Here is a 25,909-nt window from a genome sequence, read left to right as displayed (position 1 = left end):
GTCTGGGGTCAGGTTCACTCCCTTTGCAAGTCCTGGTGGTGTGGTTCTGGTTGAGGGTCTGAGGCAGGAGATGAGGAGTTATTAAAATAGGATTTCACCTTGAACTGGAGAGTCTGAGGGACCTCATCTGACAAGACTACAGGAGGATTTTGCTTCCTCACTGAAATCAGTGAATTGGCTCCCTGCCACACGTCAGAGGGTGTGGAAGGGGCATGAAGTGCTCCTTGTCTCTTCCACTGGTGCCATGAAAATGCAGTGCATTGTGCTGGTGCTGAGGAAAGCCTCTCCTTTGCCCAGCTGCTGCCCTGCATTGGGCAGTGCCACCCCTTGTGCCAGGACATGCCCTGCCATGCTGCCTGGTGCCCCATCCGTCACCCTTCCCCAAAAATCCTGACAGACAAACCTCCTGGGGGAGTGGATGAGCAGCACTGAGCGTGGCACTCCCGGATTTCCATGACCTCCTTGAGAAACCCGAGGGACCGGCAGTGAGGGACAGCTCCTTCCCTCGGCAGGAGGCAGCAGAAGAGCAGCAGAGAGCAGCGGGCACCTTCTGGTAGGTGATGGAGTGGGGGCAGCGGAGCCACACCAGCAAAATTGTCCCTCTCTGCTGTGTCCTGGCACAGTCCAGGCTCCCTTGGCAGCTCGGGGAGGGGCTTTAATGAAAACAAATGTTTGGCTGGTGTTACTGTAGTGCCACAGACTTCAAGGAGCAAACAGAGAGAGCCCAGCCCCTCTTTGATTAGTGAGTGCAATCTGCTGCCACAGCTGATGCTGGAGGAGAAGATAAGAGAGAGAAAAAGAAAACAGCTCTGGAGTGAAGATGAAAACACTGGGCAGAAGATCTGTGGGTGGATGAAAGGGAGCCATTTATTTGCAAATAAGTTGCTAGATCAGGCTTCATGTGCATCTGGGCAGCTTCTAATACTATGGGTTTATTCACAGCTGAGAGTTTTGACTGGAGCTGGAGACTCTTGAGACATCAGCCCACACATGTAGCTGGTCCAAGTCTGTCTTGTGCCAATCTGAGGAAAATTTAAGGGTCTTCTACACTTTTTACCATTGATTTTGTGTCTCTCTGCAGGAAGTCAGTGTGGCTGCTCCATGATTCATTCCCATGAGGAAGCATGATTTCAGGTTCCCAGATGGTTGCAGAGGCAGAAGAGGGGGCAGATATGTATTTTTACAGCCAGGAGAATGCAACTTCAATGTACAAATTTGGCTTGGCTTAGAAGTTCTGGGGAGTATACAGAATGATTATTTATTTATCTATGTTCATTATTGTCTTCCTCTTGGCTCCTGATTGGGCTTTAGGAACACTGAGGAAGGAGGAGGCTGCTGCCTGAGCAATCCATCCCAGGATTTAAACTCAACCTGGTGTCTGGTTTGTGTTCCCTGGGATTCAGCAGAGTCCACTTATTGAGTCCAGCAGAGATAGCTTTTTGCTTCCTGCTTTCAGAGGAGGTGTTAAGTAGGACATAGATAAATTTGGGAATATTAGTAAGGGAGGAAGGGCAGCTATTTCTCTTGAAATAAATCTTTGATAACAGATCTTTGGGCAGAGAACTGGGAAGAGCTGCCCTTTGTAGAGAGCTAGAGGATGAGACGTTTGCAGATAGGAAACTTTTTAATTCCAATAAATTATCAGGCAGAAATGGATGTTTGGGAGCATTTCAAGTTTCTATGTATGCAGCCCTGTCTGGCACTGAGTCCTGCAGCATTTCAGCTCAGGGAGTGTCTGGCTGATGTCGACAGTTCAGGGCTGGGTCATGTCCTGCAGTGGCATCTCCATCTACAGGAATTTGGGGACTGCTGTGTGACACTGCAGGTGGAGAGGTCTTTGGTGGCACCCAGTTTAATGTTTTTCAGTTTTCCCTGGGATATAGAGACACTAGGTTGCACATGGTCAGCAATGTGAAACAGGCTCTCCCCACGAAGGAGGGAGGTCTGTGCCTGAGAGGCAGAGCCCTGCAACGCTCTGTCTGCGTAATTAAAACACCGCAGTGAGGTGAGACACGAGATGGAGAGCACAGATAGTTGGAGGCACTGAGAAACAGAAGCATTTTCAAGTATTTTGCTGCAGAGGTGACTGGAGAATTTGCCTGGTTTTCCCTTTGAGCTGTCCTGAGCCAGGTGACTGGTGCTGGCAGTGGGGGGACACATCACTGACCCCAAAACCTCCGGGTGCCAGGACAGGAGTGGGCACTGAACCGAGCTCAGGCAGAGGGGAAGCACAGAGCCTCAGTCAGAGCTCATCTCTGTGTCTCGTTGGGCTGATGCATGGCTGTGATTTTTAACTGGGGAGCTGACCACAGCTCTGGGCTGGGTGAGGATCCACTTGTGCCTGGTGGCTACAAAGGCGGCTGAAGGCCAAGTGCTGTCACTGGAAACCAGCTGTGAATTAATGCACAGGGTGTGATTAACGTGCTTTTTAAATGCATTCATGTCCTGTCGCACTGGCTGCAGCTCTTGTGTCACATTTGGTGTTCTCAGAACACTTATTAGCCTTACAGATCCCTTGATTATTGCTTTCTCTTTTATAATTAAGCCATGAAACCCAGCATGGTGCAGCTTATGCAGTATTAATTCATGGCTGGCGTATTCTGCCTGTGCCCTAGGATAAGGCTAAATGCTGGCAGCTGGATTGCTCTCTGCACAGTTACTATTCTGAAATTTTTTAATATGATTATAAAAATCACATTCTGCTTGCATATGTGCAACTTGGGGCTGTGCACTGCTGCAAGCAGTGAGGAGTGGTCTGGCTTCCTCAAGAGCAGAATCTGTGCCCCCAGCAGTGCTGGGAGAAGGGGCTTCCTCCTGCCCCAGGCACTGGCTGATGCTCTCCAGGAGGATGCCATTGGCTCTGCTCCAGTGCAAATGCAGCCCCACGTGCTCTCCACTCCCTGCCCACCCTTCCTAGGTCGTGCCTGTGAAAATGTGAGTCTTGTAAATGAGTTCTGTTTCACTCATTTTTGTCCTCCTTTTCTTCGTGTAAGAGTTAAGTAGAATTCAGGATTTCCTGCGAGGCTGCAGCTCCACGGCCCCTTTCTGTCAGCAGCAGCTGCCATGGATGTCTGAATAGTTTTCCTCCTGGCTGGTTGCTCCTGCCCCCCAGAACAACAGTTTAACAGTTTGTGTGGCCATGTGGTGAGCTGAAAAGGGAACAAAAATAGCATTAAACATGTCTGTTTTATTTAATTTTTTTAAATTTTCCCTCTCCTGGGAACTAGTTGTAGGAGTGACTGTGCTGGAGGAATTGGAGCTCAGAGCTACTGGGAGGGAAATCACTGGAATGACACAGACCCAGTGCCCCAGAGGCAGCAGTTGGAATGCAGAATTCCTGAAGTCTTTGCTGGGCTGGGTGCTGGGCCACTTGCTGCTTCCTTTGGGTAAATCCAAGCAGCTTTGCAGTCACCTCCTCTGAGGCATGAGCTGCAGCACAGGGTGGGCAGTGATGGGCTCCAGCCCATGTGGCTCTGGTCTCCTGGGAGTCCTACCAAATATCAGATATGGGGACAAAGTGCCAGCACCTAGAGCAGTCATGTCAGTGTCCCTCATGTGCTCTTCATGGGCCCCAGACTCCACAGTGGAATGGCAGCTCCACTCTGCTCTGTGTCTTAGTGACACACATACCCACACAGCTCATGTTATTGATTATTGCTCATCAAGCCATTTCTGGAGAGACCTGACTGCTGATCATCTCAAAGCTTCTGTTTCAAAAAACCAGTGCCAAACCCTACGTGCAGGATGCAAAGCTGTAGTGCAGAAACTCTTTGAGCTCAGACGTTTCCATGGAGATGAATCTTTGATCTCGCTGAAATAAATAAAGGGCGGAGAAGATGCTCCCAAACTAGGAAGGAAGGCAAGGCTGATCCCTACAGGGCAGAAGTTCTCAACAGGAATCAGGGTGACAGGAGGCTTCTCTTTGGCCCCTCCTGATGCCATGTCTGTGGTGGCAGGGAGGTTGAGCTGTGTGCCCGCCAGCACACATGGAGAACGTGCCCTTCATGCAGCCAGCCAGACTCTCTGCACCTTGGAGCTGCTGATTTAATACTGCTGGAGAGGCAGATCTTTGTCTGCACTGCAATGTTCCCCCCCGTGCTGCAGGACTGGGAGAACAGACACAGGGGTTTAACACCAGGGTGATGCACGCTCATTTTTTTGACTGTGGTGAGGCAATGAGAATAGCCAGGAAAACTGCTCTGTTTATGGATAAAATATAGAGGGGAAAAATAAATCACATTTTACTCTGGTGTAATGTGCAGAATAGAAGTGTTTCCTGTGCTGACATGGAGAGAGTGACCAAGGGCAGTAGTCAAGTTGGCTTCATCCACACGGCTGAGCTGTGACCGCGCCAGCAACTCGTGTGTTCTTGGAGCTGTGGGCAGATCTGTCACTGCTGGCACCAGGAATCGAGGCTTCCATGGATGGAGCAGAAGAGAATTTATTAGGGAAGGGCATAATTAGCAGAGCAGCCTCTGAGAGCTGCTGCCCGGGGTAGGAGCTCAGCACTGACAGGGACACAGTGCAGGAAGGGCTGGGCGCTCCTGCTCTGCATTTCTGCCCTGCTGGGCACCCGGTGTGCCCTGCCCTGCTCACTTCAGATCTGCTCCCAGGACAGTGACAGATCTGTCCCGTTGTCTCAGCTGCCAGCACGGCCCCAAACAGGTTTTACTGCAGCGTGTAGGGGCGTGCGGGGTGAGCAAAGTGCTGTGCACAGCTGGTTTTCCTCCTTTTTTTCCTAAATAATCTTCCTCAGATGCATTGAGCTGCCAGTTGTGCTAATTGGGGTGTCTCTAAGGGTTTTCACCCAGTTCTTAAGCACCTTGCTCCCACCCCTGCTTTCCTTGGAACAAGTGACCCCTTTTTGCCTTGCTGGATCTCAGGCTCCTGAATGATTCAACAATCATTTAATGTAATTTTAAATTTACTGTTTAGATACTTCATTTATGAGGATAAATATTGTTTACAGCTCTGAAATCTTATCATCTTTTCCAAATATTGCAGAAAGCTTCAGTGTTGAACAAAGCCCACAGGTTCCCTTTAGAAGCTGACAAGTGGGGGTTTTGTTGATGCTGCTGTTGTTTCACATGACCCTCACTGAAAATATTGTCACTGCTCTCTGTTTTCAGAAATGGGCCATTTAACTGAGAAAGCCATGTTTGTCTTATGCACTACTTCACTAGGAAGAAAATATGTTGAAAGAGCATGCAATATTAAAGGTATTTTGAATCAAATTCACTTCAACTTGTTTCAGTGGAAGATTTAGCCTTGTTTTCATAGGGCTCTTTGTCAGAACCTAAAGCACAAAATACTCTGTGGGTCAAAGTTAAGGTTACTAGACAGTAATGAAAACAGCATTTTTACCCTCAATTACATGGACAAGACAGGATTGCTGTGCAGCCACAGCTGTTTGTCTCAGGGCTGTGATGGATGTTGTCACTTAGCAACCACTGCCATTTGTGTTTTAACTGCAGCTTTTTTGTTGTTGGCACGTAATCAGAGTTGTAATCACGAGATCAGTCCCATGGAAGGTGTTTGTTATCAAGAGTGATGGGTTTTAGGACTCGCCTGAGCCCCAGCCTAAATCAGAAAATTTCAGGTGTGATGGCTAATGCAGCTTAATAAGGGTTTGTTTAGGAGCTGGCTTGGCTGGGCCAAGTCATGTTTCAAGATGTGCAGCCCGCATTCACCATCTGCCAGCCCTGGCTCTGCAGCTCCTTGGTGCTGGTCCCAGCCTGGTTTGAGGCCAAGGCTCTGAGAGCAGAAGGGAGGGACCAGCCTGGGCAAGCCTGGATGTCTGTGTGCACCAGATCCTGCTCCCTTCTGCTGCCCAGCCCGAGAGCCCAGGGAGCGTGGGCTCAGTGGAGACTGGAAATGTGAGGAGTGAAAGATAATGAGATGGGAGAACTGAAGGTTGAAGGTCTCTGCCTCTTGAGGTTAATTCTCACCTACCTTGCATTGACAATGAGGGAAAAGGGCCAGACCTGTGACAGCTCAAGCTCTAACACTCTGCAGGAACTGGTTAAGGTCTTGGTTTAACACCTGATCTGATCTCATCTAACTAAGAAATGTCTCTCAAAGAGGTGGGTGCCAGACATTGGGTTCCTGCCTGGCATGGAGGTTAATAACCAGGCAAGTGGGGAGGAACTCGGTTTGCATGGGCTTGTTCTGGAGGCAGAGGTGTGAAGTATCCTTGGAGCCCTGCTATATGTTCATTATTATGTAAATAAGCACTTTCAGCTGGTGTGCTCTGAGCAGAGAGTGAGTATTGGTACCACGGATAGAAACATTGTTTTCTTTAATTCCATTTTGCTTTAACTGAAGCTGTTGTGCAATTGCACCTGTAGCTCTGCAGGGACCCTTGGAGAGGGCTGCTCATCCCCCTTCCATCGGGGGGTTCAGGAGAGCCCCCAGGTTGTGTTTCCTCACAGTGGCACATCCTCAGCTCTGCTCTGCCTTGTCCAGATGAACACACTGCTCCTCCAAACCCCATTTCTGTGTGTGCTGCTCCAAGGTGAAAGGCAGGAGCTGTCCTACCTCTGGAGCAGCCCGAGGTCTGGCCCTGCTGAAGTGCTGCTTTATTCTCAGCAGAAGACAAAACCCACTGCTCTGAGGGGAAAAGGCACAGACCACAGCGCTGCTGCTGCTGGTATGTATTTCCACTGTAAATTGCTGAGATCTGCAGTGAAGCTTTTTGACGAGTTCCTCTCTAATGCACGCTGGTTTTCAGAAGCCTTGATGAATATGTATTGAAAGGTAGAGTAGATTTTATCAGAGGAGGAGAGAAGGAATTGCAGAGATGTGCACAAATTGATCTGTAATCACAGATCACGTATATCTAAGCTGAAGCAACAGCCCTAGACATTTACAGCCCATTTTTGACTAAGTTGTGCAATTAGTGTAATTAGGCAAAGAATATTCTTTGTATTGTAAATGTCTAGTGTATTAAACCAGAAAATTAACAGCCATTTCCTTGGCAGCTTTCATTAAGCCATTGCTAGTGTAGGGCTGAGCCAAATATTCTTATTCTCTCTAGTGTCTGAGCAGTTAAAGGATAAATCCTCTCTTCAGAGCTTTCAAATGTGCTGAAAGTAACTCGAGGAATTTCCTACCTGTGTACAGATCAGACAACACAACATTGCCCCTGTGCAGATAAAGAGCTGAAATGAGCTTTGAAATTTTCTTCTTTCACAGCACCAGCCACCAGAGATACAATTTTCTTAAGCTGTGATGGTTTTTGTCCATACCACCTGTATTTCTCCTGCCAGCTATTTTGTTTAAAAACAAAGGACAGTCCTGAGCCTTGTGTCCTCTTGCATTGCCACCCATGTGTGGCCACAGCCTCTGGCACAATCAGCTCTGTGGGTGTTGGAAAAACTCTCAGTGGTGCCTGCCTCCTGCAGGAACCAAACACAGCTACAGCTCTGTTGGGATGAATGCTGGAGTTTCCAGAGAAATCCATCCCAAAATGTCCATAAGAGCAAGCCAGGCAGCCCCTCCTTCTCTATGCTGTGTGACAGAGTGAGCTGCTGGTGGATTCTGGTGGAACAACTGGTTTTGGTATTTACTTCACAAAGTGGTTAAATACCAATGGCAATTGCTGAAGTGAAAGCTCAGGATGTGCCTGGGGGCAGCCAGAGCTGCTCAGGGCTGTTTCTCTGGAGCTGAGTCTTTTCCCCAGTGCAGCATGACCACAGCTCCTTGGCAGGATTCAGCACAAAGTGCAATTCTTAACCCAGCAGGAAGCTCTGGGGCTGGGATAAGGACCTTGTGGAGGTGCAAAATAAGCTTGGGTAGGTAAGAAGTGGGTGTAAAACAAGTTGTGGGTGTAAGCAAGTGGGGTAGGGCTTGTATGAGTCCTCAGGTGTGTGAAGATGGGCATCCTAGAGAGGTATCCCAGCATGAGGGATGATCCACATCAGTAGCTGTTGGTGTGTGTTCATAAACGTGGTAGCTAAATTTCCAGCTCAAAAATCCCACCCCATTGTTTTCTGTAGAAAGAATTGTGGAGTTTTTAGCTTGCTTTCATCTCCCTTAATCTCTCTAGCCCTGGGCCTTTGTTCCACACTCTGCCCAGATGTCCCTGAGCCTTCCTGTTTCTCCCAGCTCTCAGGGGCAGCATGACAGTGCCAGCACCTCGGTGTCAGTGGCACTCCACTGCCACTGGAGCACCAGAGAAAACAGGCGAAGCAGAGAGCTCAGACAGGACAGAAATGCACAGCACTGTCACAGAGCTGCTGGAGGTGGAGACCTGTTTTTAATGAAAGAGGAAATAAGTCCTTAATACCCCTTCTAAAGGTAAGGAGCCCCCCCCCCAGCTTGTTGTAGATTTGGTTTTTATTGTACAAGCGTATAAACACAATTTTGGACTGCAATTAGGTAAATGCTACAAATATAGTGTCACCCTCACCCCAGCTTATTAAAAAGAAAAAGGAATTCCATGAAAAATTAATAGGTCTGGGAGTTGAGAGACCTTGATAATAAGCAGTGAGTTCTCCGTCTGTAACAACTCACTTTTTCAATCTGCTGGTGTCTCAGTAACTCCTTGGAGTCTCCTCAAGCAGAGTCCTGAAATGACAAGGATTGCAGAGCTGGACAGGAGGGAGGTGCTCACCCAGCAAGCTGCTGCCCCCTCTCCTGGAGCACAGCTGACCTACTGCCAGCACAGAAAGCTGCTTTTGGAACTGCAGTGCCTTCACTGGGCAGGACTGCTGGAACTCCACAAACACTCCACACCTCTTTAAAAGCACATCCCTGCTCTCTCACTAACCCTTTCCATTTCTGAGATGAATGCAGTGACAGGAAAAGGCCTGAATTTTAGTGTCTTCTGTCCTTTGCCAGGTGTAGACCCAGCTCAGGTGGAATTGTGTGTCAGAAGCAGAGCTATTCTCTCCTAAAAACAGCTGGGTACAAAACCCAATGGCTCTGTCACACATAAAGCTGTGCACAGACCAATAGGCAAGTGTGCTGCTTTCCTCAAAAGGCACAGAACAAACCTGAGCCTCAGCAGCAGGAGATCCAAACCACACCTCAGTCCACTGCACTGCTGCAGGGAGGACATTTGTACAGTCCTTTCACTGCTTTAGAGCCTCCACTGCCCCAAAATCAGTGTCATGTTCTGTCTCTCCACAGCTGCAGGAGGATAAAGGATGCTCAGCAACACCTCAGTGCTGGGAAAGAACCCACCATGGTTTGATCTGCTGCTAAAGGTACTGCTTCCTTTGGGGTTTTTCCTAGGTTGCAGAGAGCTTCTTAGCACATGGCAAGATACTGGAGCAAGTTGCAAACTGCACTCTTCCATAGGTTTTTAAAAAACTGGCAATTTTTTCTCAGAAAATCATGTTACCATTCATACTATGTCTGCTGGTTTCTAATTGTTACTGAAGGTAATCACAGATCAAATTTATCTTGAAAAACCTTTAAGTGTAAGTTTCTCTCAAAAAGTTGGAAACTGAGTACTTGAAAAAAGAATCAGCAAAATGGACTTGCTTCTGGCTTCAATTAAAACCAAAGTCAGCATGTTGGTGTCACTGCTGAGATCAAACAAGTCTGTGATCTACAGGAGAAAATTTGTAATGCCAAGGATGATCAGCTTTTGACTCCTTAAATGCCACATTCTGCTCTAGACCTCAAAATGCACAAGGAGGTGAGAGCTCTGTTTATAGAATAAATACAGAAAGGTCAACACAAGTGTCCCTTAAAACCAGTCTCCATCAGTTGTAGCTGCTCTGGGTCTAAAAGGAGCCTGCAACAGCTTGTTTTCAGTCACTCTTTTGTTTTTTTAAATGCTTCCTTATGTAGGCATGGTCTAGTGCTTTCTTAAAAGGCAACAATTTTTAAAGAAAAAGAACAAATACCATTCTTAATGTTTTTACTTGGAAAGAGAAAACGGTTTATTGGAAACTACACTTTTTTACAAAAAAATTCATCAGTATTAAAGCAAAGATTTTCTAACCCATTTAACAGATAACAAAACCATCCTTCTCCTCCAGAAGAAAACTGCTTGAGCACTGCTCCCTCAGAGCAAAAGCTGGGTTCAGTAACAGTCAACTTCATTATCCTCTATGGTGCCCACAGCAGCAAGGATGTCCTGTAAGAGGGACTGAGGGCTTTCCTCCACATGGTCACTACTTTTATTTAGCTCATCATGCAGCTCCAGTAAGTCTATTGCTCCCAAAGCTAACATCATGCTCTCTGGATCTTGGAAATCCACCCCAACATCACCATCCACGGGGAAGCTCTGAGCCAGAGAACCCTCTCTCAGTGTCCTCTGTAACCAGGCAATGCCACGTCCTGCAGGTGAATCTTCAATCTCCTGTGGATTCTCCAAAGTACTCGTGGGGTAGAAATGACCTCTCAAGCCAACCAGCACATCACAGGCTCTCTGCCCCACGGGTTTGTCGCAGTCACACAAAGATCCAAACAAAAACCCAAACAGCTTTGCTTGACAAAACACCTGCAGCACCTCGTTCTGAGGGGTGGAACTTGTCACTGCAGAGGAGACAGGAGCATAGGGACACGGGGAAAGCTGGCAAATGGTCTGACTACAGAAAACTTCAACCAGCTCCAAACCACCAAGTCTGACTTCCCAGTCTAAGTCATGCTCCACAGTCTGGATGACTCTAGAGACAAACTGCTCTGTATCTTCCAGCTGACCTGTGCAGCCTTCTCTCAGCCACTTGGTGAAGATGCTGATCACAGCCCTCCTGGGAAAGCCCTCTGAGTCTGTTGACAAGATTTCCTGAAGCTTTGCTACAATGCTCTAGATGCAAAAAGACAAAAGAGAAAGTCTCAGTGAGTGGAGGAACACGCAAAGAAACAAAAACAGCAGAGGTGAAAAATCTCATTACTGGTTGTGCAACCTGCCTGCATGAGCAGATAACTTGTGAAGTTATAAGCAGTACAGCAGTAAACTGATGGGAATTGCTCATGCAGAAAAGGTTATCCTACCTCTTTGTTATATTGATTCCCTGTGACAGGTGACTCTGGAGCAAAGCAAGTAAAGGGGGCCAGGTGTCCCACAGCAGTCACGGCGCTCGCTCGCACGTAGCTCTCTGGGTCCTCCAGCAGGTTTTCTGTGAGCCTCAGCACCTCTGAGGACAGGAGACACTGCCTGAACTCCTTCTGGTCTGTAAACAACACAGAAATCCAAGGAGGTGGGACTTTATTCCCCCTGAGCATGAAGCTGTTTCCAAGACAAAGTCCTTTGCCTCATACAAGGATGGCTGCTGCCTGCAGGGACCAGGCAGATGTTCTGTGTCAGGCTCCCCCTCTCCCAGCAGCTTTTAGTAAAGTCCTGACAGACACTGGAACTTGGAAAATTGCACTTAGAGTTGTTTTAGCAGCAAGAAAAAACTTTCTGCAGGCAAGTGGGGACATGGTTCCAGCCTCATCAAATTTATGCCTTTGCTTAAAGGAAGAAAAAATAGTCCTCCTTTCCTGTTGTCAGGCATATGGCAGAGAAAACAAAAGTAACTGCAGCACTGAGAGGGGCTGCAGGGTAAAGTGCTAATGCAGCTGAGCATGTTAGATACTTCCTTTGTGACCTGGGGACAACAGCAGTTGATAACATTCCCCTCCCTTCCAACACTGCAGAGCTACTGTAAGAAAACTAGCATCGCCTCAGTGCTACCTGCTGCAAGGCCTGAGCTATCAGTAAAGTAGAAAATCAGTAATTAACCCAAAGCATATAAAGCAGGTCTAGGCTTTTAGCCTCCTAAAGGCCAGCCCCCAGCCTGTTGAAAGAAACCAGACTTCGGTGCAGAGCAAACTGAAAACTGGAAAGTGTTATCTGCCATTAAGCACTGTCACCTGCCTTGACAGACATGTCTCAACAGCCCTCAGTTTGACTCACCAAAACTGTCAGTAAGGCAGGCACAGCAATCTGAGTTCAACAGAAAAAACAGGGTAAGTTTATTAATAGTTTTGTCAGATTTTGATCATGATCTAAGAGTAAAAATCTTGACACTTCTTTCTTTTCTCAGCCCTCCAGTTACAGGTCAGAAGATGCTTCACCAGCCTGACTGACTCTCACAGCGTTAAAAGAAATACTCCTGAAATCTGAACTGGTAAATCTTTGCACCTACCTCCCAAGCACTTAACCATGGAAGTGAGGAACTCCAGGGAAGAATCTCTTACTTCCCAGCAAGGACTGCACAAACGTTTCTGCAGCACCACCAACACATCTGTAAAAGGCAAGTGACAAACCTGAATGGACATGAAAGGCAACAAACCTCACTGAAACACTCACTGTACAACCTGTGCATCACTTAATCTCATACAATCCCTTTTGCTGCTGCTGGGTGCTTCTTCCAGAGTTCTGCAAAGCATTATTTGGGCAGCTAAACTTAAATTCAACATAATTGTGAACAAGTGAATCCAGTTCCATTAGCTGCTGTTTGCCCCAGCTGGAACAGCTTCATTACCTTCCAAAATCTTCTCAGTTTGTTGCCACTGACTGTTGGAGGAGGACAGTTCCTTCAAGTGCACCAACCACCTGGATGTAGCTTGAAAGGTTTTCTTTAGAACCTGAAGCAATATAAAGCAGATTGACTTTACTACAGGAGGAGGCAGTGTTGCCTTTATGCTTTAAAGGTAAAATTCATTTCAGCCTCAAACTTACAGAGAAACTCTCAGAGTAAACAAGTGCATACGACTCCTTATTAAGAAGCCAACCACAAATAAATGGTGTTTAAATAACATTTCTAACAAACACCTAGAAAATCCCTGTGTTCAGCTTAGATTACAAAGTTCTAGTGTCTCCAGCTTTGGATTTGCAGCTGCCATCAGAGTCATTCAAACAAAACAAAGCAAAACACCCCCTTAATAAAAAGAATTCAATACTTCATGACCATCTCAAGGGGAGTATGCCAGTGCTACTCTTAGACATGATGGCTCCTGTCTTCTCAAGCACTCTCAATGTGCTGTCAGTTACTTGCTCCTTACAATTTTAGCTATTTTCTGCAAGCCACCCAGGACAAGACAAGTGTCCTACACATTCTAATACAAAGTGTGCTAAGAAACAACTGCAGTCAGACCCTTTATGAGAATTACACCCCACTGGGGCAAACTAATAGACCTGGATCTCTCCTAGTTCTATACTCACAGTAGGGCTGGTGTTTGGACTCTGCAGATATGCCAGAAGGACATCAAACAGACTTCCTATGAGAGTGTCACAGTCTGAAACAGAGAAAACAAACCCAAGGGACCAATACTGAGAGATGGAGCAGCCAAATCCCTGCTGAAATACACAAAGACGCAGAATTGTAAAATTGTTTTGGATAAGAAAGCAAAGATTAACTCACCTTTTTTCTCTGAGAGTGCTGCAAGGACATCAAGAGCTGACTTCTGCACTCTGAAGCAATTGATCAAATTCCGGCTGATTGTGCTTCCCAGAGGAGAAGTTGGGCTCAGGAAGCCATTGCAGAGTTGTAATATTGTCATGAGAGAGTGCAGCAAAGACACACAGGGTAAATCCACTCTCAAATGTTTCTAATGGATGAAAAAGAAAAGAGTTTCCAGCAACAGTGTCAAGTAGAGAGCAGTTTTAGGTCAGAAGGCAGCAAAAAATTGCAACTTCTAGTGAGTTCTTAAGGTACCACAATATCAGTAACTACAAATAAATTATTTTCCTCTCTTTCAAGACCTGCTGCACAGATGGAAGGAGATTCTTCTGACTGCTTGAAAGCAGTTCAATTTGTGCTTCTTCTCAGGATCAGTAATTGTAATACAAGTAAGGTATGATAACAAAGCTCATCAAGACAAATTGAAAACTTAAGTGCAGTCCCTCTTAAAGAGTCTCAGTGTCCTTCTCTTTTCCTGTTTAGAGCCTACTGTGCTAAATTTCCTTAAACTATGGAAACCCTCACTGCCAGCTCCTCTCCACATTCTGTTATGCTTTACTGAAAATGTCTGCAACCATCTGAACACTTTCTTTCAAGGACCAGTTTGATTCTCAGCCTCTTTTTTCCCCCTCTCTGAACATTACCAGAGACAGCAGCTTCTCCAGGTGAGTGAGGCTCTGACACAGGAGACCAGCACAAGATGTTTTGGAGGACAGAAGACTTTCAACAGTGGCAGGATCACTGACAGACTCATCCAGCAAACCTAGAGGACCAAAGAAGGGAAGAGCTCAGGCTGTCAATGAATAGAAAAGGCTGTGATTTTTAAGGCTGTGGTTTTTAAGAAAAGGCTGTGATTTTTAAAACTAACCAAAATTTTCAGCTAATGTAGTATGAAGATGCCTTCAAATGCAACTGGCAGTAGGATTTACCACAAACACTGCTCCTGTCCTTGACTTCTCCCACTTTTTCCTCCAGTGTTGTCTGCACCAGGCACTTGAAATACTGGCAAGCAGACTGGCCTCTGACTTTTCTGTCACAACTGTACCTGCACATTCCAGAGGCTGGGAAGCTGCTCTCAAAATACAGTCCATTGGCTGAAGCAGAACAGTCAGTGCCTGAATCCTGACATCTTGTGGGCTTCAAGGAGGAAACAGCAGTTACCAACACAAGTAAACTTCAATTCCTTCCCAAATACTTGCCCCCAAATGCTGAGCAGGATAAATTATTTTCATGCAGGCTTTTAAACAAGCCAGCAATGACAGAGCAACAAAAGCAGTATCACAATCTGAGCCTTCTTCCAAGGTCCCCTTGCTAACTGAAAGCAGAGGAGAAATGGCTCTGGAATTTAGAAGCAGCTTTATCAAGCCATGCAAACAGAGAGTGGGATCCTGTGTAAGGAGGCTGAGAGAGAGGCATATCTTGTTAACAAAAGTGTCCTTCTATCTTAGAACAAGAGTGTTATTTAGCCTGGAAATCAATATCTGTATGTACTGCATTCATCTGATGATTTCCTGCTGCTTTTTCACTACCTAAAGGGGAATTATGGAGCAGAAACACCTGCACAGTGCAGAAATTTCATTGCATTAAGTCCTACCATTTGCAGAGCTTCAAAAGTCCCACTGCCAGAGGACCTGCTTGTACTGGGGTTAAGTGTTCCAGAGCAGAAGTTACTAATGCCCAAAAGCTGCCTTCAGTGCCACAAAATGCAGGGGATCTGAGAAGAGAGAAGTGTAAGTGTAACCCATCCCAGGGCGGCAGACAGATCTATCTCAGCACGGGCTCCAAGGTGCCACAAGATCTTTACCGTGCCACATTAAGCAAAAGATTTGCCAGCAGGGGCTGTGCTTGAACAGTCTCCTCCAGCAGAAAGGATTCTATTTGCTTTGCTATGTCTAACCAAAGGACTTCAGTCCATGCAGCATAACAACTGCCAAAACAACTGCCAAACAAACTGCTCAGCAGCTTCAGTGACTGCTCGATGTGAGAGGCAGAGCTGGACTGAAGGGACTCCTTTATGTGCTTTACAATCATCTGGGCACAGCCTGGCCAGTCACAGTCCTTGGTACTGAGAGCTTTGGATGTTTCAGACTCTAGGGAGAAGGTCAGCATGTGCACCAGGAGCTGGCTGGCAGCTGAAGCCACAAACAGGCTGGGATCTCCTTGCAGAGTGAAGATCACATCCATGCCTCCTGTGGGAAAACAAAACAAGTCACTGGAGCAAGAAACAACCACTTATAATTACCTCTAATTCAGGTACCACACAGCTTTAAATGGTGGTGATGGGGTTTTCTTATACTTTATTTTGTAGTCTCTACTCAAAGTCAGCCAGTCCTTAAGAACAAGCAAATTAAAAAAAATAAAATTATTTTCAGATCCTCAGGGGTTTAATAACTCAGGATCAGACTCCAATATAACATCAGTGACATTAGGAGAGTTGACAGCACACTCACTGTGTATTTATGGACAGAGCCTGTACCATCTCTGGACATAACCAGTAAGAAAAACATGAACAGCAGTATCAGCACCACTTTTCCATCACATGGACAGCAGCATGTGCTGCACTTTAATACCAATCCAGTCTTTTGGACTTCTCTGTACATGGGATCTGAAGTTGGTGTTAACAGCATGATTTACATGCCTCCATAACAACAGGATTGCAAATGTGTGCAAGCACAAAGAGATAAATGAGCCTCTGCTCAGTTTTTCTGCATTAAAACCATGCTGAAATGTACCCTTTAGTGGGAGTTACAAATAAGAGTACAGATAGCTCTTAATTTCATAAGGGCAATTTTATAAGGTGGTGCTGAAAAAAGCACCACCTTCAGTGTTAGGAGGAAAAAACCAAATGCACAACTAACTTAACAATGCTTAGCTAACTTAACCAACATCTTTCAACGACTTCTTCCGTTTATTCTGACGCTCACCCGTGCAGCAGAGGCAGCGCAGGGCGGGCAGGTGCTGCAGCATGCTGTGCGCTCCCTTCAGCCAGGCGCTGCGCACCGCCGCCTCCTCCCAGGCCGCGCCGCCCCGCGGGCCCTCCCGGCCAAACAGCCTCGCCAGCAGCTTCTCCTGCTGAGAAAGGGCACAAAGCAGAGCAAGCAGTGAGTAACGGGGCTGCTCTGTCCCAGTCGGGAGTAGCAGTACTGTAGTGAAATGCCCTCTTGCTACAAGTATCATAAAATGGGCAGTTTTCAGAATTTCACCTTAAACGCAACGTATGGACAAACCAGAGTGTTCAAAACCAAATCTGCTTTGTTTGCAGGTGCTGAAGGATAACTTATGTGCATCAGTTCCACCCGTACACATCTCTTCCCTGAATGAAACCTTTGGGGTTTTGTACTAAAATGTATCCCGGTGCAGAAAGCACGGCTTTAAAAAGCTCCCTTGTTTTTGCACAGAATCAAAAATTTCCTGTCAACCTATTACAGAGGGAAAATGACATTTGTTAGTGCAGTTTCAATCTGCAGGATGTGTTCTGGGATACAGTACTGTGCAGTGACTGCTGTGAAGCAGTGTTCACAGAATGACCAGGCTGGAAGAGACCTTCAGGATCACGGGGTCCAACCCAGAGTTGGGTTACCCCATACACTCTTTTGAACTAAAAATGGAAGCACTACCCATCAGCATTGTCCTGCTGTGGAGAGGCAGAAGGGTACATAGCTGTACACGAGAACTGAACAGGATTGGTGATGGCAGGTCTTTGCTGTCAAATCACTTTTGCTGAGTTGTTCCGCATAAGCCATAAATTCACTAAGCAGAACATCCACGTTTTTAGGGACAATCCACAGGGAAGGAGCAGACAGACACACAGCAGCAGGGCCGACTCACCTGCAGGTGCTGGAAGCGGCTCTCGGAGGAGGCGAGGATCCCGGCCAGCTGCAGGGCGAAGGACAGATCGGCGGGGCTGGGGTCGGGCAGGGCCAGCACGGAGCCCAGGAGCTCTGCCAGACACGGGTTGTCCCGCAGCAGCTCCACCGTGGGGTCTGCCCGGGAGAGGCCAGAAAACAGCAGCTCACTGCCAGGGCTTCCCTGAGCTGGGGTGAGCCCTGCCAGCTGCCAGAGCTGATGAATGCGGGTGCACCCAGCACTTCCAGGGCCGCAGCCCCTCAGATCGTGGCGCAGACATTCCAATCCCCCCCGGACCCCGCTCCCGTGCCACCGGCTCCAGGTGGCCCTGCCTGACCCCTGGATCTCCAGAGGTCCCTCCCAGCCCGAACAGCCCCGTGTGGGCTCTCCGCTGCCCCCGGGGCAGCCCCCGCCAGCCCGCGGCGCTCACCGAACCACGTCAGGCTGCGGAACCAGTCCAGCAGCTTCTCCAGGCAGGTGTCGTCGAGGCCGGGCTGCCGCGGGTCGGCCAGGGCGGCGCAGACGCCGGGCAGCAGCAGGGCGCACTCGCGGGTCATGGCGAAGCGGCGGCGGGCCCGGGCCACGAAGCGGGACTGGGGGTCGCACATGGCCCGGACTACCGGGACTACCGGCACCGGGACCGCCGGGACTACCGGGACTACCGGGACTACCGGGACCACCGGCACCGGGACTACCGGGACCGACACCGGCCCGGCCCGGCCGCGCCGCGAGTGTCGCAAAGGGGGCGTGGCCAGCGCCGCGGGGGCGTGGCCAGCGGCCGGTCAGGGGGCGTGACCCGGGCGCGCTCCAGGGGCCGGCGGCGGCTGCGGGACGGTAGCGGCGGTGCGCGGGATGGAGTTGCGCCTTGCCCGCAGTTATCCCGGCGCTCTCGGGCAGAAGCTCCCGGCCCGCAAGTGGAGCGGAGCCCTCGCAGAGGCCGCTCCGCCGCCCGCCGCGGTTTCGCTCCCTGCGGGGCCGCTTGGTGTCACCCGCGCTCCGCGGCCAGGCCGAGTCCTCCCCCGACACTGCCTGCAGGCGCGCCCCCGCTCTGCGCATGCGTCACCACCCCGGGCCGCTGAGGGTTGCCATGGTTACCGCGACCCGGAAGTGCCGCCGGGGGGCGATGGCTGCCCCCAGCCCCGAGCCGGCACTCACGGCCCGAGGGGGGCCCCGCGGCCCCGCCGCCCCCTGAGGCCTTCCCACCTCTCTCCCACCATGGCCCGGGGGGCCGGCGAGGCGGCCGCGGAGGGGGAGCTGGTAAGGAGTGAGCGGCGGGGAGGAGGAGAAGGCGCCGGGTCTAGGCCTGCTTCGGCCCGGGCTCGGCTCGGGAAACGCTCGGGCGCGGCCGGGGCAGAGCCTTGGAGCACCCCGGGCTCGCCAGGCCGGCGGCACGGAGGCTCGGAGGGGGAGCGCGATGGCTCCTGCCTTCTCAGCCCGCGGGACTCCGGGCTCTGGCTGTGTCCCCCCGAGCCCCCGCAGCACGGCACAGAGCTGGCAAAGTCTCGGGCTGTGCTAAGGAGGGGTTAGCCTGGACGTTAGGAAGAATTTTTTCACAGAAAAAGTGATGAGATATTGGAAAGGGCTGCCCGGGGAGGTGGTGGATTTGCCGTCCCTGGAGGCGTTTAAAGGAAGGCTGGAGTGGCACTCAGTGCCATGGTCTGTAAGGTGGTGTTGGGTCCTAGGCTGCACTCGATGGTCTTGGAGGGCTTTTCCAGCCTAGATAATTCTGTGGTTCTGTGTTGGTGTTTGTCTGCCACCCCCTCAGCAGCCAGCTGGAAGTTTTGAGCCCCTCTGGGAGCCCCCAGGTTCTGTTGCTGCCTGCTTGGGGCAGTTTTGCAGGAGCAAAGGGGCTCTGAAGTTACCAGGCAATAGTGGTGGGGCTGTTACTGCATGTTTGTATCCTGGCCGAGGCTTTGTTACCATTTATCAAAGCTGGGCTCTCTCCACATGGATTCCAAACATGATAGCTGCAGTTAGGGAGAGATATTTCAGAATGAGACGCCTTAAAATAACAAAATAATCAGTGTGCTGCAAGGAGCATTGCCTCAGGAAATGAAAAACTGTGTGGCCTGGTGTGTGAGGACACATCCCTGCCTGCTCTCAGCCAGCATGGCAGCCTCTTTAACCTGCTCTCCTTGCTCCTCTTCTGCCAGCCAGGGTTTCCAAAAATACTTCACTGCCTTCCCTACCTGTTACAGGCACAGATCAGCATCTGTCCCGAGGCTGGTGCTGGGTGCCACAGAGCCAGCAGCAGTGGGAAAGGTCTTTCTGTGCAGGCAGCATCCAGATGATTTGGAAGCTAAGTGGAAATTTTCCTTCAGCTGTGGATATGCTTGCATTTTTGAGGGAGGGAAACTTGTCATCTTCCTTGCATTTGAGGTGTCTTCCCTTGGCCTGAGCACTTCTCCATTTCAATTCAGGAGCTGAACAATCCCACAGCATAGCAGGGGTGGCACAGGTGAGGGAGGAAGGGAAGAGCTGAGTGAGTTGCAGCTTAAATGGTGGAGAAATTCATGCAGAGGCAGCTGAAGGTTCAGCTGGTGCCATGCTGTGCACTGCAGTGCCAAGTCTCTGTGACCCCTGTGCCCCAAAGTGTCCCTGCTCGTGGCACAGGGGTTGAAACTGGGTGATCTTTAAGGTCCCTTCCAACCCAAAGCACTCTATGATGGTTCATTTCTGAAGTGCCTTTCACAATATCCCAAAACTGTTTGTATTAGACCAAATGATGCTGGCTTTTGCAGCAAGAGCCCACCATCCTTCAGTGGCTTCAGTGTTTTTGAAAAATGGCTTATTTTTGTCTTAAACAATTGAGATTTTAGCAATGCAATGGAAGAGAAACAGAGGCTTTGGTCACAGTGTTTGCTGTTTGAATTTATTGCTCTCCACCTCTGTTGAACTGTAGAAGTTTTCTGGATGTGTATTACAAGCAGTTGTTCAGGAGCCAATGTCCTGTCTGTGTTTCCAGGGAGATGACAAGCTGTCTGTGACAACCTGCCAGTCAGACACAGCCATGGTGAGTTTGGGTTAATGCCCAAAACCCCTCTGGAGTTCCTGCTCATCTCTGTGCTGCCTCCTGCTCACCAAGCACCCCTCAGAGAGGAGAGTGAACAGTGGCACTGCAGTGGGCTTGAGTCACAAACCTCTGATTTCAGCTGTAATTCTGCCTCCCACATTCTCAGCACTGGGGCTGCAAATGATGTTTGGCTTTATTTTGCTGTTCTATCAACTTGTGGGCTTAAGTATCCTTTCAGAGAGCTTTAATGGAATTGAATAACTCCTTTAACTACAGGGTTCTACAGATCAGCCTCATCTTGAATTTTCTGCTACTCATATTTAGTATTGCTGGGAAAGGTCTCGTGTTCTGAGCAAGAATTGACAGTTTATTTGTATAATCAGACGTCAGTTGGCACCACCTTAATTCTGGTCACCATTGCTGTGCCCAAATCTGCATATGCTTAATGCTACTGTTTTTCTTTTCTATAGAAAAGGTTTTGTCTTATTAGAACAAAAGGTCTTCATAGAAAATGGGAGATTAAAGGCAATTTTGAGATTATATGATGATGTCTTAAGAGCTGAGTATTTTCAATACAGAAAAAAAATCTGTTTCTCTTTCAGAAGTTAAAGAAGAAGATTTTTCACAAGCCTCCAAAATCACCAAGTAAGTGTTCCAAAACTTTATTCTGCAGTTGCAAAACTGGATACATTTGTAGCTTACAGGAACTGGGAGCTTTATTTGATATAAGATCTTGTTATTCTCTTCAGAATTATTCACTGCTGTGTGCAGAGCACACCTATGAGATCTGTTCTGTAACCTGTGAAGTCCAACTTGTATAGACTAAAATACTGACATTTATGGGTTGGTTGTAAATCTTGATTCTCCAGCATAATCTTTTTTCTCATGTTATGCCTTCTGATGGCAACCATTCTGAATTTGTTTTTCTCCTTGTCTTTTTGGAGAAATGCTGATACTTGTTGTGTAGAGAGACTCTGGAATTACTGGAGCTCTCCACCATCCAGTCATAGATCTCTGTGTGTAGATTTAGTGGTTCTCCGTTTCATTTGTTGTGAAGGGTTGTTTTGTTGTTTTGTTTTTTTTTTCACAGTACAATGTTGTTATTATTATTAGATCTGCAGTTTTAATATCAGATTTGTCCTTTTCTTCTGGGGTTTATGTTTTTTTTCCTATACTTTTCCATTTACCTTGCTTCATTGGCTTCTAGTGAATGTTTCAAAGAAGGTTTTACCCTAAAGTGTTGTTAATAGCAACATTTTGATGTGCAGGTATTTTAAGGATACCCATCCAAACTGTACACATAAATATTTCCACATATGTTGAGTCATACTACTGTCACTCTGCCTTTTTCCAAGACTTTTCATTTTTTGGAACTGTATTTTTTTATTTATAGTGGAGTTTTTTGGATTTTTTTATGTGCCTGTCCTTTGCTCTGTATAAGCCAGTATGGAATATGCTGTTAAATTCTATTTTTACAAGTAATAGGATTGACTCTGGAAACTTTGAAGAACAAGAAACAAGAATTTTAGTAACCTTGAGCTTTTGAAGGCAGCACTGAGATATTTTCTTTTACTGTAGAGTCTCCCTACAGCTCAAGCACACAACTGTATCCTAAAAAAGCTGCAGCTTGGAGGCCTCTGCAGGGAACGGGCAGTGCTTGTTTTGAGAATGCAACTGTTGAAAACCCAAGGCAGATGTGGCTGGGATTTCTGAAACAAGGTATTAGTATAGAAATGTTGTTTGCATTTATGGATAAAATTCGTTGTTGTGGACAGCTTAACATATAAACTATTAAAAATAGATTTGTATTTTATTAAAGGTTACATAGGAATTAATTTCACTGTTATTTATTTGGGTGGTTGCAATTATCTGATCTTGAGCACTGGCATTTATAGAGGGAATAATTAACAGCATCTGGAGCTTTCCGTGTTGCATTTGTTCAGAATAATTCCACAAATTTAATTCACAATTATCCCTGATTTTTGCATTTTTGTTCCATTTCTCTTGGCAGGAATGAGCCATGCTCTGAAATCAGATGCTGACACGGGGCATGTGCGAGCTAACGTTTCCAGTAGCACTCCAGAATATTTGAAGGAAGCTCTAGGAATGAAAAAGCCAAAACATGCTCGTTCTTCCAGTAATGGTAAGCTCTATAATGGTGTGTGGTAGATAAAAGTGAGTTTATTTTTTTCCCCTCTAAAAACACACATTGCTTAAGAAAAGCAAGAGCCATTTTAGTTTACTAAAATACATGTGTGAAAATATGATCCATGAGATACTTTTTGAGATTCCTAAATTGGTTAAGGCAGGGATTTCCAATTTTTTTTGAGCAATGAATCACTGTTAGCTTTCAAAACTTTTGCAAATTGCCATGCATTTGCAGCTGAAAACGTTGCAAATATAATATGGTTCAATGGGACAGCTGTAGACAATTTATTGTGACTTCAAAACATAGTTTAGGAACCATTGATAGAAACCATCTGCTTGCCTGAAATTCTGTGTAATTGACTCCTTTTACTTCTTCTCTAGAAAGTGTTTTATCATGTGGTTGTGACATTAAAATCAAATGAGTTTTATGAGAAGAGCAAACTTTCAAAGTTTTATTCTGCTTTTCTTAAAGGAGAACTGTAAACTTTTAAATTCCACTCCTATTTTAAATGACACCTATACAGTTACTGGTGATTCACAGTTTCTGGCAATTTTACAAGATATATTTGTGCATGTTAAGCATAAATAGAAAAATATATTCCAGACATCTTTTAGAAACCTTTTGTAAATAATAGATTTATTGGGGTGAGGAGACTCTGGTCTTCTGTGATGTTTATATCTTTCTTGAGATGGATAGTTTAATGCACCACCAGAAAAGAGAAGTAATTAGGAAAAAATTGTCTGCAAAATCTGGCAGATTTTTTTTATACAGTAACACTTCAATTTCACCTCTGTTTCTAAAATTGATTTCCTTGTTGATTTTTCCTCTTTGAGGAAAGGAAAAATACCTGGTTTCCACTTCGGTGCTGTTCTAGATATTTCTCTTTATCTGTAAGGTTTCTGGTTGGTTAAAAATACCTCTTTTGGATCTACTTATTTTACATTCCCCTTTCTGTAGGCTACGTTCCTGGAACTCCTGACTACAAAGAGAAAGAAGATATGTATGATGAAATTATAGAACTGAAAAAGGTATGGTTTCTCTGATATTACAGAAAAAGTCATGGCATTGCTCCATCCTGTACATGTCCTGGCCTTAATGATCCAGAATACTTTTATTTCTACAACTTGGGATATTCATCACATTTTTTGCATTTGTAATGTAGGGCTAAACTAAAACTTGTGTCTGACACAGACAAATTCACTGTGGTGATAGGGTTGGAGTTTTCTGTAGAGGTTGGTGCACTGTGTGAATGGTGAGGACTGGGCTTGTTGAACTCTGGGGTTACCTGTAGACAAATACCTTGACTGTGGTTGATTGTGTAAGGTTGCCTTTCTGTTAGACCTTCTCCTTTTATCTTCCCTCTGTCTCCTCCCTAAGCTGTCCTGTCCTGGTGTCTGCCCTGGTCCAATGTGGTGGTTTTGTGTTTTGGCTGTTTTGCCCTCTTCTTCCATGTCATCTTTACCATTGTAATTGGATTGGTTTTGTCATCAAAATGTGTTTCCATGTGAAAACTCTGCATTTTCCTATTTCTGAAATGTGCTTAAGATTCTTCTCCCCTCTTTTAGACAATACAAGCTCAGAAGAATGAGGGAGACCGAATGAAGACAAAGCTCCGTCGCCTGGAAGAGGAGAACAGTAGAAAGGATAAACAGATTGAGCAACTGCTGGATCCTTCCAGGGTGGGTATTTCTTGTGGGGATAAAAGTGGGGCAAAAGAGAAGGAATTTTGTAGTGTGGTGACTCCTAGGAGTGATGAGCTGGAATATGAGAGGTGCTGTAAAGGGATTTCTGGTCGAGCAGATCAGCAGTCCAGCTCAGTTCAAAGGAAGATGATGCCATGCACTACAGATAAGTTCATTTAGCACAAATACCTTTAGTTTCTGAAGGTAAAATAAAAATGCTGTCTCATTAGGAGCCCACTTCCTGAATATTTTGCCTGAGACCTGACCAGGAGGCAGAAGAGCAGCCTTGTCAGGCCCTGACAAGAAGCATTTGTGGTTGTGGTCAGACTTGAATCTTACTGAATTTCTTGTGGCTGTCACTATGCGCAGACCTACATCTTGGGAGAAATGTGCTAATAGAAAGCTGTGGGCATAGGGAGTTCAGAATTTCAGCTGTTGGACTGTAATGTGACTGTGGAGTTGAGCAGGTTGGAAAATTCTGTGGAAAGAGCCAGCAGTATAATAAAGTAGCAGAGTTGGTCACTTGCTTTTTCTGTTGCAGGGCTCTGAGCTGGCACGAGCTTTGTCAGAAAAGAAGACTGATAATGGATGGGTAAGAGTGTCTTCATCACTTTCTGCTTTCATTTGTCCTTTTTCCTCTTGCTGAGATGAAATACTACTAAAAAAATAAAATTAGGTCGGAAAGAATAATCAGGTAGGGAATCACATAACCTGTATCTCTGTTAGCAGGTAAGGAGTCAGTACCAAAGATCTAGAATTAACATTATTTTGAAGGGCTTTCTTTGTCATTGTCTTGAGTCTCTTTAGGCAGTATTCTCCCTATTGTTTGCTGCTTTGATGTTGGCTAGGTAACGGGCAATGTTGTTTTATTTTATGGTTGTATATCCATATGCTTAAGCTCATTATGAAATCAGGCATCTGATTTCATCAGTGTTCTCTTTTTCACAGGGTAGCAGATGTGTATGGTTTACTAAGGACTGAAATATATAGAAATAAGTATATCTGATTAGGTACAATGTATAAAGACAGGGCAGACAGGAATAGACCTTCTCTGAAGAGACAGATTATTCAAGGACTCATGAGCTCTTTGTTCTTTCTGTAGGTGGTTACTGGATTAAAGCAGAAGATTGTCAAGCTTGAAGAGCAGTGCAAGGAGAAAGACAACACTATTAAGTATGACTTTGAGGGGGCAGGGTTTAGAGGCTTGTATTGGCTGAGCTAATAGAGAGAATTGGAAATACATGTTATTTTTCATTTGTGTTCTATTCCTTCAGACATTTTAATAAACTCCCAGAACATGTTAGCAATTATAAACCAAAAAAATGATGAACCATCAGCTTGCAGTGTCTTTGCTGATCTGACTGGATTCTTTTTTGTATTATTCTATTTGCAGTGAATCCCAGGCAGACATGAAGACCAGTAGTTTGGAAGAAGTGAGGTTAGCCATGGAAACCTACTATGAAGAGGTAGGTCTGGCAAGTCCTTCAGGGTGCAGGCAGGACAGGAAGCTGGGCAGTTGTTGAGTCAAAATGGAAATGGAATATTTAAGATAAGTTTCTTGTACCTTAACAACACCTGTCATTGGTAGCAGGTTTTCATAGTTATTCTCACAGTTCCAGCTGTATGTACAGGAAAAATGTTTTTTTTTTTTCCAATAGGTTGAGTGTGTTAATGAATAAGGGCAAGTCAAGAACCCACTGTACATCCATAAGTGTAACATTGAGATGGAAGCAGATTTAACAGTAGCCTGATTTTCAGTGATGGCATCATTAGCTCTGCCACTGCCCAGAGAGTCTTGTTCTGATTTTCACCTAATGAGCAGATGTGTTGCTGTGGAAGCTGACATTGCTAATGTCCTTAATGGAATCTCTGTTTC

At 46.5% G+C, this 25,909-nt stretch overlaps 2 protein-coding genes and 1 long non-coding RNA gene across 7 annotated transcripts in view; 2 read left to right on the top strand and 1 right to left on the bottom strand.

Moving 5' to 3' along the window:
* Nucleotides 1-5,292: 5,292 nt before the first annotated feature.
* On the top strand, nucleotides 5,293-13,328 carry LOC135281662 (uncharacterized). The gene is made up of 3 exons (XR_010348230.1): nucleotides 5,293-6,649; nucleotides 9,133-11,907; nucleotides 11,985-13,328. It is a non-coding gene; the product is annotated as an uncharacterized LOC135281662 (long non-coding RNA).
* On the bottom strand, nucleotides 9,860-17,944 carry BRAT1 (BRCA1 associated ATM activator 1). Of its 2 annotated transcripts, none has more exons than XM_064390709.1 (13): nucleotides 17,620-17,944; nucleotides 17,172-17,326; nucleotides 16,268-16,415; nucleotides 15,148-15,532; nucleotides 14,938-15,057; nucleotides 14,389-14,480; nucleotides 13,988-14,106; nucleotides 13,305-13,491; nucleotides 13,106-13,179; nucleotides 12,426-12,528; nucleotides 12,087-12,185; nucleotides 10,951-11,129; nucleotides 9,860-10,762 (listed from the first exon to the last, which is right to left on the bottom strand). In XM_064390709.1, exons 1-13 carry the CDS (start codon nucleotides 17,795-17,797, stop codon nucleotides 10,037-10,039), a joined length of 2,565 nt encoding a protein of 854 aa, XP_064246779.1. In that variant the 5' UTR covers nucleotides 17,798-17,944; the 3' UTR covers nucleotides 9,860-10,036. The 2 variants fall into 2 exon arrangements, with proteins under 2 accessions (XP_064246779.1, XP_064246780.1); XM_064390710.1 differs by having other exon boundaries at nucleotides 16,268-16,412.
* Nucleotides 17,945-18,026: 82 nt separating this feature from the next.
* The window catches only part of IQCE (IQ motif containing E), a 28,393-nt gene continuing 20,510 nt past the window's right edge, over nucleotides 18,027-25,909 (top strand). For all 4 annotated transcript variants that reach the window (XR_010348229.1, XR_010348228.1, XM_064390712.1 and 1 more), the window contains exons 1-10: nucleotides 18,027-18,446; nucleotides 20,155-20,202; nucleotides 20,805-20,847; nucleotides 21,781-21,921; nucleotides 22,214-22,345; nucleotides 23,309-23,379; nucleotides 23,917-24,030; nucleotides 24,575-24,625; nucleotides 25,136-25,206; nucleotides 25,427-25,499. Coding sequence is in view for 2 of the 4 variants with exons in the window: in XM_064390712.1 (XP_064246782.1) it covers nucleotides 18,042-18,446; nucleotides 20,155-20,202; nucleotides 20,805-20,847; nucleotides 21,781-21,921; nucleotides 22,214-22,345; nucleotides 23,309-23,379; nucleotides 23,917-24,030; nucleotides 24,575-24,625; nucleotides 25,136-25,206; nucleotides 25,427-25,499 (1,149 nt within the window). In the remaining 2 variants the exon portion in view is untranslated. The remainder of the gene's footprint in view (nucleotides 18,447-20,154; nucleotides 20,203-20,804; nucleotides 20,848-21,780; nucleotides 21,922-22,213; nucleotides 22,346-23,308; nucleotides 23,380-23,916; nucleotides 24,031-24,574; nucleotides 24,626-25,135; nucleotides 25,207-25,426; nucleotides 25,500-25,909) is intronic.

Source organism: Passer domesticus, chromosome 15 (assembly GCF_036417665.1).
Source record: "Passer domesticus isolate bPasDom1 chromosome 15, bPasDom1.hap1, whole genome shotgun sequence".
Taxonomy (NCBI): Eukaryota; Metazoa; Chordata; class Aves; order Passeriformes; family Passeridae; genus Passer; species Passer domesticus.
Note: the sequence above shows the minus strand (reverse complement) of the source record. Positions and strands in the feature narration are given on the sequence as shown.